Raw genomic sequence first — 15,655 nt, 5'->3', positions numbered from 1 at the left:
ACAGGCATAAACAATCATAAGACAAGAATGCTTTTTATGCATGTTTGGTCTGAATTTAAAAAACAACACTGATTTGCCCCCAGAACTTTTTATCCCTCAGGGCTTCAAGACCCCCACGGTGGGACACAGAGGAATCAATTACTATGATGCAAGTGGCTATGTTGGAGCATTATGTAAATACAGTCCAACCTCAAATCAACCTCAGAGGGAATTTTAAGACATAAAAAATTAAATCTCATGGTAGTACATACCATTGAGGTCTCTTCTGACAGTTTCTGAAGTGCACATTTAGCAGCCAATTGTTTTGCTTCCTGCTTAGTGGAACCTATGCCAACACCATATTCTTTCTTCCCAACTTTGCACTTATACTTAAATCTAAGAGAAATGATAGAGTATTCGTCCAATTATCAAAGACACGGTAAATTTCTTATGATTTGAAAAAAAAATCACATAGTAAGATAATACAAATTTATTAGCCAGATTTATATTTCATATCTTATATAACTAAACCTTCAGTAAGATGGCTGGCCATTTTGTCAGCATAACCCCTATTGGCTGACATCTCAGTTCACGTGTTCCAGGCAACTTCTAATTTTCTGTTGCTTCATTGAAAGATCTTACACAAAGGCACTAAATGATGATTTCTAAAAGCTCCTCAAAGGTCCAAAGACTTAGGAATTAAAAAGCCAGTAAACAAAAGGGGATTTCTACCAGGAGAAGCTCGGCGGTCCCTGTGCCATAGCCGGTGGGAGGTTAAGCAGAACAGGGATCTTGTGCTAACTTCAGTATTTTATGCTGTCTGCTGATATGCACAAAAATGAAAACCCCCCACGGTGTAGATCCTTTTAATACTAAAACCCACACTCCCCTCATATTAGATGCAAAGACATTTGTGGTGACAGGGATGTGGTGCATGCCTGTAATCTCAGGGGCTCAGGAGATTGAGGCAGGAGGAACACAGGTTCAAAGCCAACCTTAGCAACTTAGCAAAGCTGTAAGCAACCTAGTGAGAGCCTGTCTCAAAATAAAAAATAAAAAGGGCTAAGGATGTGGTTAAGTGCCTTTGAGTTCAATCCCTGGTGAAAAAAAAAAATTTTGGACAATATAAAAACTATTTTTAAAAATTGTTTTATTCTTTGTATATATATGACAGTAGCATGTATTTTGGTTTATTTTGACATATTATACATACATGGAGTGTAACTTACTCTAATTAGGATCCCATTTTTGTGTTTGTACATGATATAGAGTTTCACTGGTCATGTACTCATATGAACATAGGAAAGTTATGTCTGATTTATTCTGTCTTGCTATTCCCATCCCCCCTCTCTTCCCTTCATTTGCCTTTACTAATAAAATGAACTTCTATCCACTCCCCCCCACTATTGTGTTAGCATCCACATATCAGAGAAAACATTCAGCCTTTGGTTTTTTGCGACTGGCTTATTTCACTTAGCATGATAGTTTCCAGTTCCATTCATTCACTGGCAGATGCCACCATTTCATTCTTCTTTATGGCTGAGTAGTATTCCATTGTGTATACAGAGCATATTTTCTTTACCTATTCATCTATTCATTTGTTGGTTCCATAACTTAGCTATTGTGACTTGAGCTGCTATAAACATTGACTTGGCTGTGTCACTGTCACTGTAGTATGCTGATTTGTTTTGTGTGTGTGGTGTTGGGGATTGAACCCAGGGCCTTGTGCATGCAAGGCATGCACTCTACCAGCTGAGCTATATCCCCAGCCCTAGTAGGGTGATTTTAATTCCTTTGGGTATATAACTAGAAGTGGGATAACTGGGTCAAATGGCAGTTCCATTCCAAGTTTTAAGAACTACTTTTTACAGGCAAAGCAATGAACACAGCACTACATATCACAGAGTTACTTTATGTGATACTATAAAATTATTTCAGTATTTGCACTTTTTTTAATGTTTCAACTGGAGGCAGTAGAAGGAAACACACCCAACCAGAAGGAGTCATCCCACTACACCCTGAATTAAAGAGCTGGAATAAGTGATGGAATAATTTCTATAATTCCTATCTCATCCAGTATCCCCAGATAGACTTTTCTCTTTTGGTAACTGATGTTGGAGTGCTTCATTGGAGAAAGTGAAAAAACAAGCTACAGAAAAATAAAAATAGTCACGATTATTGAGATTGACCCATCTAATTCATTTTTGCCTATTTCATTCCAGTAATACTACTGAATTTTTCTCTTCCTGTTTCTGGTCTAAAATTCATCAGAATAAGAAGCAAATGGTGGAGTCACATCACAGGACAGCATCCTGAGTGAGAGTTTGGACTATTTGCCACTTGGGTTTTCTTCTTTTTCCTTTAACTAGTTGGTTGTAGTTGAGATACAATCTCCCTATATACATTTACTCTCTACTTTTTCAGTCCCAATCCATCCTTTACCCCTATCCACGAGTCTTAGCTCACTGGTGATGTTCTTAGTGACTCCCAGGCTTTAATCCATGTGTTCATTCAGCCTATCCCTCAAATCTGTTCTCTTCAAGTCTAAGGTTAAAACCGTTCCTTCTGATACATGGTATTTGCCCATTTGATCAAATTTCACAAACACCTAGACAAATAGCTCCCCAGTCTGACAATGGTGAAAAGTCATTCTAGACATGTGGCAGAGAAGTTTTCCCATAGCTACTGTCACTGTGACCTCAGGGACGGGAAGGACCCCATGGGCCTTGAACAGGGGCACCCTGTACTCTTGAGTTGTGTAACAGACTAACCACCCAGATACATCTCAGAAATACAGAAGTCCCCTCTTATCCCTGGAGATGTTCCCAAAACCCCAGCAGATGCCTGGAACCACAAATAATACCACACCCTACATATACCATTATTTTCACACACACACACACACACACACACACACATACACACACACATACTTACCTATGATAAAATTTAATGTATAAATTAGGGACAGTAAGAGATTAACAATAGCAGCTAATAATAAAATAGAAGAATTATAACAATATACTATAATAAAAGTTTTATGAATGTGGTTTCTGTCTGTCTCTCAAAATATCTTCCTGTACTATATTCACCCTTCTTCTATTAACCCATAGGAAATTGGAACTGCAGAAAGCAAAATCACAGATAAGGGAGAACTACTCTAAAGGGTTATCCAAATTTATCAATGTTATGGGCCTCACAGCTTCAACAACTACACATTTTAATTTAAAAAAAAATGTACAGATGATATTTAAGCTGGACGGACGTGGGGTGTGTTCCCCACACGTAGAAATGCCTGCCAATGGTTTCTCATTTGGACCTGGACTCCGATAGGGGAGCAGTCTTATAGCTGGATCACCCACAAAGAAGAGATTCCAAAAAAGAAAACATTATAGTTCGGGACACTTATTTGCAACTGGAAATGAGGAATAGACCATCAGATCAGATTTCTATCTAGTCGAGCCTCCCTTCATTTCAGTCCTTTCACGTTGTTATTCTGGGTTTGGACTGTGCTGAAAGACAACAGTTTCACACAGGCTGCAGTTCAATGAATTTGTAACTACTGTACCTACCAAAGAACTGACCACTGAGAAAATTAAGGTAACCTTGGGAAGTTCTAAAACAGTCACTTTTCACTTGGGGATGTAGGTGATCAGGAGCAATTAAGGCCACTGGGGAAGTCATTACCAGATGTGCAGATGGCTCTGTGTTTGTTGTGGACTCTGTGATGCTGAAAGGATGAAGAAGCCAAAATGAACTTCAGAAAATAACTAGGATATCAGAAAATCAAGGAGTCCCTGTACTTATAGTTGCTAACAAACAAGACCTGGGGAACTCACTGTCTCACGGAAATTGAAAAATTGTTAGCAATGGGTAAACTGAACTCATCAACACCTGGGCATTTGCAGCCTACCTGTGCAATTATAGGAGATGAAATAAAGGAAGGACTTGAGAAACTACATGATATGATAATTAAAAGAAGAAAAATGATGCAAATCAAAACTACTCTTAAGATTTCATCTCACTCCAATCAGAATGGCAAATATCAAGAATACAAGCAACAATAAATGTTGGAGAGGATGTGGGGGAAAAGGTACACTCACACATTGCTGGTGGGAATGTAAATTGGTGCAACCACTATGGAAAGCAGTATGGAGATTCCTCAGAAAACTTGGAATGGAACCACCATTTGACCCAGCTATCCCACTCCTTGGTTTATACCCAAGGGACTTAAAATCAGCATACTACAGTAACCCAGTCACATCAATGTTTACTGCAGCTCAACTCACAATAGCTAAACTATGAAACCAAACTAGGTGCCCATCAACAGATGAATGGATAAAGAAGCTGTGATATGTATATACAATGGAATATTACTCAGGTTTAAGAAGAATGAAATTATGACATATGCTGGTAGATGGATGGAATTGGAGAATATCATGCTAAGCAAAATAAGCCAAGCCCAAAAATCCAAAGGCTAAATATTTCTCTGATATGTGGATGCTGATTCACAATAAGGAGAGGAGCGCTAGAGAAGAATAGTTACTCTGGATTAGGTAGAGGGGAGCAAAGGGCAGGGAAGTGGTAGCGGGTAGGAATGATAGTAGAGTGAAACAGGGCATTATTACCTCATGTACATATATGACTGCATGACCAATGTGATCCTATAATATGTACAATCAGAAAAATGAGAAATTACACTTCATTTAAATATGATTTATCAAAATACATAAAGGTATTCTACTGTCATGTATAACTAATTAGAACAAATTTTAAACATTTTAAAAAAGAAAAATGTTTGCAGCAACAGAAAAAGAAAGATGAATAACAATACCTATTATATCTGTGTGGATTAGGTTTTCTCTGGTCTGATTTTGACAAATGGGAGTGTCTACTGCCTGGTTTGTGTGTCTGGCTTCCTGGATGCTATTAAAGCTTTGTTTTGTTGAACAATCAGATGCCCAATTCATTTGCCTTTTGGAAGACAGGTAAATGCAGTGCTTCTTAAAGTGGTCTCCTCTCCTTATCCCATAAATCTGTTGGTACTACCATGCTGGGAAGACAAGCAAGGATAGTAAGTTGACCAGAAAACAGTTGTGGAAATTTGACCTGAAGTTAGTAAAATAAAACTCTGAAGAATGTCTGCCTAGTGTTTTGTGCTTAAATATTTTGGGGATAAGCCTTTGCAAAGAAATTGCATACAAGGCTTTGTATGTTAAGATTAAATGCAAGTGAATGGTTACTTAAGATAGATTAATATATACACAAATTTATGCAGTTATAGTGATCACACTGGGACAGGGAGGAAGTATTTGCTTTTTTAAGCTTTGGCTAAATGATTTTTGATGTTTTCTGGAATCAAATAATTTAATGCTATCTCCTAATTCTAAAAAATGCTGAAGCTGGTCTGACTTAATAAAAATAAAATGTTTAAGGTATATCCAAGTGCATGGATTAGTTTTCTTGACAAAGCATGTTTTGGTGTGTAGTCTTACTTTTTAGAAGTAACTATGCAGGGTGAAAACAACTTTTTTGGGATTTGGGGCTATTACAGAAGTAGTATGTTGTCAGAAGCACTTTCACTTGAAGAACCTATAATAATTTATTTGACTTTCAACAGTAAATATGTGAATGTAGACTAATCTTAAATGCATATACTTGGATATATATGGATTTTTGAAGAAAGCAATTAGTGAATGTAGATAATGCATGGTCTTTAGAATATCTGGTCAAAAGATATTTGTTCTACTAGTATTTGCTGGCTGAAAACAGATGTGGTTTTTCATATATTTTTGTAGTGTCTTGGGAGGGACAAAAACTTTATAAACAATACCTGATGTGTAGTAGAATGAATATGTAAAATATCTATATATGTTCTGAGCTTTATTTATTTATTTATTTATTTGGTTTACCAACTGAACAGTGTGACCTGGCATATACAGTCCTGATTACAGTAAGGAATGGTAAGGTACTGCAGATAAGAATTATGATTATAGAAAATGGAGAGGAAAGTAGCAAAGCTGTTTTATGAAAATTCACTGGTGCTGCCTTCTATTTAATAAAAACAAATAAACAAAAAAACCCCACCAAACTTACATAGAAGGAGGAAAGAACTTTGTCTAATTCTTATCTCCAGGAAGAGTCTTAGTTCAAGTAATCATATATTGGCAAATTAGCATATTTCCTATGTGTAATGCCAATAGCTGTTTGTTCTGAAATCGCCAAAAGAAATGCACTTTACTAGCAGCATTTATTTTGGTTTTTGGTTTTGATTTTTTTTTTCAGCATAACTGAATTTTTGAAACCTTGATTCTTGTTCTACACAAAATGAAGTAGCTTCCTGTGGTGCTTTCATGTTAAAAATAGCTGCACGCCAGTGATGGTCACTTAGCATATTTATATTTATAGAAAAGTGGGTAATAAGGGCTGGGGAGATAGCTCAGTCAGTAGAGTGCTTGCCTTGCAAGCACAAGGCCCTGGGTTCGATCCCCAGCACTGCAAAAAAAAAAGAAAGAAAAGTGGGTAATAACTACCCATAAACTATTAGAGGCATAAGTAGAAAAAAAAAAAAGTCCAGAGCTGACATTACACACCTTGGTCCTAGATACAAGGGAGCTGACACTTAAGTTCACAACTTCAAGACCAACCTGGGCAACAAGGTGAGAAAGGGTCTCAAAAAAAAGATATCCAATTGTTTATTAAACCCTTCCATGCAGAATAAAAAAAAAAAAAAAAAAAAAAAACAAATATTTCTGAAAATGAGACAAGAAAATAAGTCCAGTTTTGCTTAGATACAATGAAGCCAAAGGAAAGACCAAACTACAGCTTACCTTTTGGGACCCTGCTCCCTCAATTCACATTCTTCATAATTTACTGGTAGTTTTTCCTTCTGGGCAATCCTATTGACAAGTCCTATATAATTCCCAGTAGATGGTCCTTCTGAAGTATCTGTTGTTGTCAAGGATAAAGGACTAACTGCCTGCAAAGAAAAAAAAAAAAAAAAAAAAAAAAAAAAAATTGTCTCATAAACATTATAACAAAGATTTGACCCTTTATTTTTCTAGTAAGATTACTAAGTGCACAATCTTAAAGACAACTTAGATATTATACATTTCCAATGATATCTTGTTAAAAGTATAACTATATGCCTCTCTCTGCCAAAAAAGTTCTTTTGTAATTAAAGAATTAAAATTATGGGTATGTATGGTATACAACATGATGTTTTAAAATACATATTTATTATGGAAGGGTAAATAGAAATAATTAACATAAACATCTTATATACTTATCTCCTTTCTTGTGGTGAGAACACTTAAAATCTACTCTCTCAGCAATTTTAAGGTAGGTAATATTTTAATTCACCCATTTTCCTTTTATAATACCATTAAGAAAAAACAAAATATTAGTCAATTTTCTTATCAGGCAAGGTACTTTAACACTCTCTAGGTTTCTCTACCTTTTCTAAATCTCAAAATCAGGGCAACATATTAAAGTAAAGATATATCCTGGATCACACCTTAATAGAAAAGATTAATATGAGAACATCATTCCCACTATTGTTAACTGAACCTTCATTTTTTTTCTCAATCTGACAGAATCAGGTAGAAAGTTTTTCTACTTTATTAATCTTACCAAAGAACCAGCTTTGGGCTTTATTGCTCCTCTTAGTATTATTTTTGTTTCTTTTACAATAATTTCTGCCATTGTTGCTATTGTCTTTCTTATCCTTAAGGGGAAGGTAGTTTTTTTTTTTTTAGAACTTCTTGACTCAGTTTTCAGCTTATTAATATTTTTTGATAATTAATAATTTGTATTTTTGCTTAATTACTTTAAATTTTCATTAAAAGGATTACATCTTCAAGTAAGTTTTTTTCCAAGAAAGCTCTAGTTTTCCAAAATTATCAGTATCTGAGAACGATCCTGTATTGTCTCACATGTAAATGACTTCATGTCTCACTTTACAACCTGGTGGACATCACTGAAGTTTTTTTTCATTTTTACACTTTGTTATTTTTCTTCTTCTATGTATTTTTCAACTTCTGCCTAGCTGCTTGTAGAATTCTTCCTTCCTCCCTGGAGCTCAGTACTTTCACTGGGATCACTGTTGTTCTTAGCAGTTCAGTAATTTTCCTACATGTTAGTCAGTTTTTTTGCTGTTGTGACTAACAGACCCGACCACAGTAACTGAAGAGGGGGAAAAGTTTATTTAGGGGCTCATGGTTTCAGAGGTCTCAGTCCATAGACAGAAGGCTCCATTCCTCAGGGCTCAAGGTGAGGCTGAACATCATGGTGGGAGACAGTGGCAGACAGAAGCAGCTCACTTGTGATCAGGAAGCAGAGGGAGAGGTCTCCACTTGCCATATAAATATATATCCCAAATCCATGCCCCCAATTCCCACCTCCTCCAGCCATACCCTACCACTCAGTTAATCCCTATCAGGGGATCAAATCACTGATTAAGACTCTTACAACCCAATCATTTCTCCTCTGAACCTTCTTGCGTTATCTCACACGTGAGCTTTTGGGGAACACCTCACATCCAAACCATAACATCCTATAACTAGTGAGTTATTTTAATCTGTAGTCAGGTCTTTCTTTCATAAGAAATGAAAGATTTCATGCTGAAATTCCTTCGGATGGTTTTGTTTGTTGGGTGTTGGGGATCGAACCCAGAACCTTGCATATGCTCAGCATGCTCTCTACCCCTGAGCTACCCTTCCAGTTCCCAGAGAGTTTTTTTCTGTTCTATTTGTCTGCATGTTCAGGGAACATCAATTACATTTATGCTGGTTCTCCATTATCTGCCCTCCATATACATAATTTTCCCTACAAGCACTATTATCTCTTTTTTCCTATTTCCCCAATTAGTTGGAGGGGACTCCTCCCTCAAACTGTCAGTTCATTTCTTCCTGAACATGTCTCACCTCTGCACATTTGCCCAACTTCCAAGTACTGGATTGCGGCTGGCACTCTAACCAGGCAGTATCCAGCTTTGCCCACTCTTTCCTAGATGTACTTTTCAGGGTTCTCCAGAGATGAAGACAGGGAAAGACTGAACTACACTTAAATGTAAAGAAAACTGTGAATGGCTTTACCATGTATGTAGGTATTTTTTCACAGAGAGAAATATAAAATATTTGAAAGTTCCCTTTTACTAGATGAAATAAGAGAGCAATTCCTTACCTTGTTTTCTTTAGTAAGTATTTCAACAGCTAATTGGGCTGCAGCATTTTTTGCTTCCTGCTTTGATTTACCTCCAGCTTCTGGAAATTTTCTCTCATCTATTATAACTTGAAATGTAAACCTGATTACAAAGAGAACATTCACATACAACTCATGCATATGTGAGAAAAGTGGTCTGATCAGCAAGCCTCCCGTGACTACTACTTTTTTTTTTTTTTTTTTTTTTTTTTGGTGCTGGGGATCGAACCCAGAGCCTTGTGCTTGCAAGGCAAGCACTCTACCAACTGAGCTATCTCCCCAGCCCCCATGACTACTTCTAAGGATTCAGTTCTATATAGAAAGTAAGCAGCCACCCCAACCGTAGAACAGCACACATTCTGAAGCACAGAGAGCTTATACCCTCTTCTTCCCCGCCTGCCCTGGAGTCAGCTGAGGTGTTACCAGTTTAAGTCAAAAGGACTCTCACAGAACTCTTTGACAACTTTGCTACAGGACTTAAAATAGTGACCTCAAATTATGCCAGAATTGGGGCTGGGGAGATAGCTCAGTCGGTAGAGTGCTGCATTGCAAGCACAAGGCCTGGGTTCGATCCCCAGCACCAAAAAAAAAAAAAAAAAAAAAAAAAAAAAAAAAAAAAAAAAAAAAAAAAAAAATTATGTCCAGAATTGCCAATGTCCTAGTTTACATTTACGGGATATACCCTTTTCTGGAAGTGTGCTCTGTGTATCGAGCCAAGTATCTAAACTAATGCTATACGCATGCTCTACCACTAAACTACACCCCCACCCAAGCCCATAGGGACTTATCTTTTTTGACAGCAACTTGCCTTAAATCATGTGGAGGTCCTGTTGTAGGTAGTTCATGGTACTTAAGAACTACTCCATACTTCTGACGGTATTTATTAAGTTCTTCTATGAAGAAACCTCGTGAGAGACTGTTTGCCATTTCTTCAGTAAACCTACAAGGGAAGAGATGATTCAATGAGTGACACTCACAGAACATATTTAATCTGATTTTCCCAATGCAGTTTAGGAGACAACATGAGATGAGGAAACTCCTTGATATGACTCGTGAGTCCCACAGAAATTTAGAGAGAACTTTCTTTTAAAATCTTTATTTCTCATAGACTGTACAGCCAAGCTAATCCATCTAAAAATTCTATTTTCAAAACCCAGTGGGCCTAAGAAAGAAAAGGGTCCTTCTCTTCACTCTGCTCTGTGCTTCTACTGAGTGTCAAGTGCAAATCTGCCCACCTGCCTGTGAAGGTAAAAAGGCAACAGGTAAAATTATAATTTTTTATGTTGATAGCAAGGTTTAGTGTCTATATAACAAATAAGTTGATGCAATCATAGAGGATTTTGCTGTATGGAGATAGATTCCCTATGAAGTTGCAAAAACTCCTCCTTTGAAATCTGCAGAAATCCATTTTAGGACAATTTACCCAATGGGGTAAATTAAGACCCAGGTTTATGGGTCTTACTAGACAGATGATTTAAATTATAAACAAAATATACAGGATATAGAATTTAAACGTAAAAGCCCAAACTATAAAACTCTTAGAAAAAACGCAGAGTGAATCTTCACGATCCTGGATTTGACAACAGAATCTTGCTTATGACAGAGGTATGAGCAACAAGAAAACAGAAAAATTGGGCTTCATCAAAATGAGTAACTTTTGTGTAACGAGGACACCACAAAAGGAAAATGAAAAGACAAGCTACAACATACAATATTTTGAATTTATATATACATGGTAAGAGTCTAATGACCAGAATATTTAAAGAACTCTTGTAATTTAACATTAAAAAATTAACCCAATTAGAAAACAGGAAAGGAACCGGAACAGTTATTTCTCCAAAAGAGAAAGAAGCCATGAAAATATGCTCAACATCACAACTACTTCACATCCACAAGTAAACACCACTTTATATCCACCTCGATGCTAACAATAATCAGAAAATGAAAGTGTTGGTAAGTGTAATGATTAATTTGAATTGTCAACTTGATTGGATTAAGAGATGCAGATGATTAAGAGGCCTCTGTGTGTGTCAGTGAGGGTGTGTCTAGGAATGACTGGCTTGTGGGATAGTGAACGGAAGTGGAGCCCCTTCCTGAGCTTGGGCAGCACTGCTCAATAGGATGGAATAAAAATTAGAAGAACAAGGAAGCAGATGCAGATGTGAGCTTGACTCTTCTTGAACAGGTTCTTGATTGCGACTTCAATCATTTGAGGATATTGAACTCTGGCTTCTTCACTCTTCCAAAGCAGATGCTGCCAGTGATTCTCCAGGTAGTTTCCAGAAGCCGTGATCTTGGACTAGGGTAGCACTGTTGATCCTTCTTGTTCTGGGGCTTCTGCCTCTTGGACCACCCAGCTACTGGTTCTTCCAGCTCTCCTGCCTACAGATGGCCATTGTGGACTATCCACCTTCTGATCATGTAAGCCAATCTAATAAATCCCCTTTGATAATCATACTTCCTGTTGATTCTGTTCCTCTGAAAAATCCTGACTAACACAGTAGTAAGGATATGGAAAAAACTGAAACCCTCATACATTGCTGAATGGACTGTAAAGGTAGAGGTGCTGGGGAACACGGTTTCGTGGGTCCCTCAAAAAGTCAAGCTAATGAGGGAGGGTCACCAATGTGGCCTGACTCTTCAAAGGGAGAAGTTCTGGGGGTGCTATTACACAGTAGGGTGACTATAGGCAATGATGATGTAACTGTGTATTTTCAAAAAGCTAGAAGAAGGGAATCTGAATGTTTTCTCCATAAAGAAATGAAAAATATTTCAGGAGATTGATAGATTTAAACCTGACTTAACATTACACAATGTATACATGTATCAAACATTACTTGACATTCAATAAATATGCACAATTTTATGTTTTTATGTATCACCTAAAATTAATTGAAGTCTTTTTAAAAGTTAAGCTGCTAACTACATTGCACTCCTAGAATTCCACTCCAAAGAACTGAGGAATAGATTTTCAAACACATACTTACTTAGGAATGTTCACGGTAGCACTGTTCACAGTAGCTAAAATGTGTAAACAAACCCAGTATCCATCAACTAATGAAAGGTAAGAAAATTGAAGTGTATCCACACAATGGAATATTATTTGGTCACAAAAAGGAATGAAGTACTAGAATATGCAGAAGCATGGATGAACTTCAAAAACACGCTAAATGACAAAAGCCAGATGTGAAAGGTCACATAATACATGATTCTATTTATATGAAGTTGCCAGAATAAGTACACCTGTAGAGACTGCAAGCCAACCCTGCTAAACTCTTACTTCTCACTCTCTTGTGATTTTCCTTCTTCCATGGCTAACTCTTCTTAATGTTCACAGGCCCCAAATGCTGACATGGTTGGAAGACCTTATGCTCCACAGGCAATGTGGCACTTGCCTGTAATCCCAGCAGCTTGGGAGACTGAGACAGCAAGATTTTAAATTCAAGGTCAGCCTTGGCAATTTAGCAAGGTCCTAAGCAACTAAGGGAGACCCTGTCTCAAAAGAAAATACAAAAAATGCTAAGGATGTGGCTCAGTAGCAAAATGCCTCTGGGTTAAATCCAGAGTATCCCCCTCCCAAAACAAAATCCTGTTCTCTTGGCTCTTTTTCTCAACAATCATTTGCATGTCATTAACTCTGAACTTTACTTATCTCTTATAAACATCTCTCTGGGTTTCAGATCTCTCTACCCAACATCTCCACTGGAACACCTTAAATGAACTTTAAACTCAAAATATTCAAACTGCCTCTATGATCTTCCTTGTTACCAAAACTATTTCTCCTTCCCAAAGATGTCTACAGCCACTGTCCTGATTCAAGCTCTCACTATTCCTAAGTGACAGTAGATAGTGTATCTTCTACTTTCCACCTGGCAAGGCATTCTTAAGTACTAACCAAAGCATAGGTAAGATGAAGTTTCATTATTCTGGAAATTCAGTTGATAATTTATGAATCACCATTCACCTAACGTTTAGTGAGCACATATTATATACTAAGTGCTGGGGTCACAGCAGTGAATAAAATCTGCTCTTGTGAATTTCCTAGTGAAAAATACAGGAAAATGCATTCTTGAGTACAAAACAAAGCGTAAGTAATATAAAGTTTCATTATTCTGGAAATTCAGTCGATAATTTATGAATCGCCATTCATGTATCATTTAATGATTCACTGCTGGGGTCACAGTAATAAATAAAATCTGCTCTTGTGAATTTCCTAGTGAAAAAAAAAATACAGAAAAACCCATTTTTAAAAAGTCATGGTTTGGGGCTGGGGCTGTAGCTCAGTGGTAGAGCCCTTGCCTAGTATGTGGGAGACACTGGGTAGGATCCTTAGCACCACATAAAAATAAATAAAATAAAATAAAAGACCATCTACAACTAAAAAAAAACATTAAAAAAGAAAAAAGTCATAGGTTGGTAAGCGCTATATTGAACACTGGAGGGGGCAGCCCGGATAGAGTGGGGTTTCGTAATATAGAAGTTGTTGGGAGAGGGTCGCCCGGAGAAGCTGGCATTGGAAGAAGGTAAGATGGAGCAAGGAACCTGCCCGTGCAAGTATCTGCGGGAACAGCTTTCCGGGAAGAAACAGGAGCGGCAGGGAAGTCCGTAGCTAGAAAGGGGCACACAGGGGCCCTGCCCTCGGGCCTTGATAAACACTTCTCCGGGTCTGAGGAGACGGGCTGGGTCCCAGCAGGTGAATGTGGGCTTGTGACTTAGGGACACTCGCGGTGTGAGGAGCGGGGTGGAGGGGCCTGATGCGGGGCAACTGGTGAACCTTTTCGCCAACCTACAGGTTATTCAGGACTCCAAATTTCCCAGCTGTCCATCAGGTCCTTGGGCCAGTCGGTCCCCACACCCCATCCCTCGTCCCCCCTGCGCTGCCCGGGAGGTGTCTGTTACCTTCCCTGGTAATGGTTCTTCGCGGGAAGGAAACAGCCTTCGGTTCCTGCTGCGCTCCACGATCCTTCCTCCAGATCCGGGAAGGAAGGGCCCCGCGCGTGACTGCAGGACTCTGTGCCGGCCGCACCCGGGTCCGCGGTCGTTCCCGCGCCCGCGTCCCGAGTGGACCTCTGTCCGCCCGCCGCCCCGCTCGCCTGCGCCGCCGCAGTCAGCAGCCGCCCGGCCGCCTCCCGGCCATTCGCTCTCGGTTTCTTTTTCCCTGGCCGACTCCGCCTCCCCGCACTGTCTGACCTCGCACAAGCGCACAGCGAGCGGCTCCAGGCCACCCGCCCAGGGTCCGGAGCGTGCGCGGAGCACTGCGGGGCGGGCTCCGCACCCAGTCAGCTCCGGCGACGCCCAGGGGCCCGCACCCTTTCCCGGGCTTCGCGCGGCTTCCTGGCCCCAGGTCCTCCAGCGCCCTTGGCGTGCCCGGCGCTCGCTGGGTTCCGGGGTCGATGGTCCTATGCAAACATTAGAGATGGGGCCGGGGAGGTGCGTACTAAGGGTTCCAGGTCACAGAGGAGAAATTGAGTAACTCGCTCCGGGTCCTAACACTGGTAGGTGGCAGAGCCGGGATTCAGTTCAAGCCCAGGCCTGGAAGTATCCTTCTCCCTTTTCCACTCTGTAGTGTGGGGACACCACCACGCTACAAAAATTGCCTGGGGACCTAATCTATCCTCAGTCCTTCCCCACCCATCCATTCATCACCTGGTACTTGCCAACCGCTATACCAACCACCAGGACTGGCCAGCAGTTAAAGAGAGTGACCCGTTCCCTTGGAGTTTCCGACCCGACCCACCAGGAGTCCTACTTACCTGAAGCACTGTGACTTTCCTAGAGTCACATTGGCTCCTAGACACCGCTTGAAGGCTGTTGAGGGTTTTACCTTGTGTCAAACACTGTTTGGTGCGCTTATCCTCACACCAGGACCGCGAGCTGAGTGCCAATAGTGCCAATACTACGCCCATTCAGCGGATGAGGAAATGTGTCTGAGGCACAGGGAAGTCAGTAAGAAGGGGAGCTAGAATTAGAACCAGGGGTCTGCACTCAGCATCCTAGCCAGAGGAGGGAGGGAGGAGGTCCCAAGGCAGACCTCAAATACACTTTAAATACGGTGCTGTCCTTCCACTCGCCTTTGTGTTACAGGGTGCCAGCAACTGAAACCTACACTATTCTTACGTTTTAGGTCCATAGAAGGGCTTAAGGTCCCTAAATATGAACTTCTAGCGAGAGGTTTAGAAGGTAGATGAGAGATAGAGCCGTCTATCTGTAGCACATCAAAGTAACAAAAAAGAAGCTCAGATGGTGGTGGGTGTTTGCAGGAGTTCATTTGTCAGCATGTGTGGGATGGGTGTGGCAGCAGTATCGCAGCAGGGACAAGTTTTCTGATATTCCAAGGCCCTGAACTGCCCAAGATAACTTTTTTCTCTCCACTTTTTTTTTTATTGGTGTATTACAGTTATACATTATGATGGGATTTATTGTTATGTATTTGTACATGCACACAATATATTTTGGGCAATATCATTCCCCAACA

The 15,655-nt window shown here is 39.6% G+C and overlaps 1 protein-coding gene and 1 pseudogene across 4 annotated transcripts in view; one reads left to right on the top strand and one right to left on the bottom strand.

The window, feature by feature from the left end:
- Nucleotides 1–14,269, bottom strand: part of EIF2AK2 (eukaryotic translation initiation factor 2 alpha kinase 2) — a 34,477-nt gene extending 20,208 nt beyond the window's left edge. Inside the window, exons 1-5 of one of the 3 annotated variants that reach the window (XM_079109602.1) lie at nucleotides 14,079–14,269; nucleotides 9,989–10,118; nucleotides 9,163–9,283; nucleotides 6,810–6,958; nucleotides 252–375 (exon numbers count right to left, since the gene is read on the bottom strand). In XM_079109602.1, coding sequence (XP_078965728.1) covers nucleotides 252–375; nucleotides 6,810–6,958; nucleotides 9,163–9,283; nucleotides 9,989–10,107 — 513 coding nt within the window. In that variant the 5' untranslated portion in view covers nucleotides 10,108–10,118; nucleotides 14,079–14,269. Of the gene's footprint in view, nucleotides 1–251; nucleotides 376–6,809; nucleotides 6,959–9,162; nucleotides 9,284–9,988; nucleotides 10,661–14,078 lie in introns of those variants that run through there. The other 2 variants (XM_079109601.1, XM_079109600.1) reach the window with 2 other exon arrangements.
- Nucleotides 389–6,396, top strand: LOC306643466 (ADP-ribosylation factor-like protein 4A; annotated as a pseudogene). The gene has a single exon. The product of its transcript is annotated as an ADP-ribosylation factor-like protein 4A (transcript).
- Nucleotides 14,270–15,655: the final 1,386 nt, after the last annotated feature.

Source organism: Sciurus vulgaris, assembly GCF_902686455.1.
Source record: "Sciurus vulgaris genome assembly, chromosome: 14".
Classification (NCBI taxonomy): Eukaryota; Metazoa; Chordata; class Mammalia; order Rodentia; family Sciuridae; genus Sciurus; species Sciurus vulgaris.
This window is presented reverse-complemented; position numbering and strand designations above follow the sequence as displayed.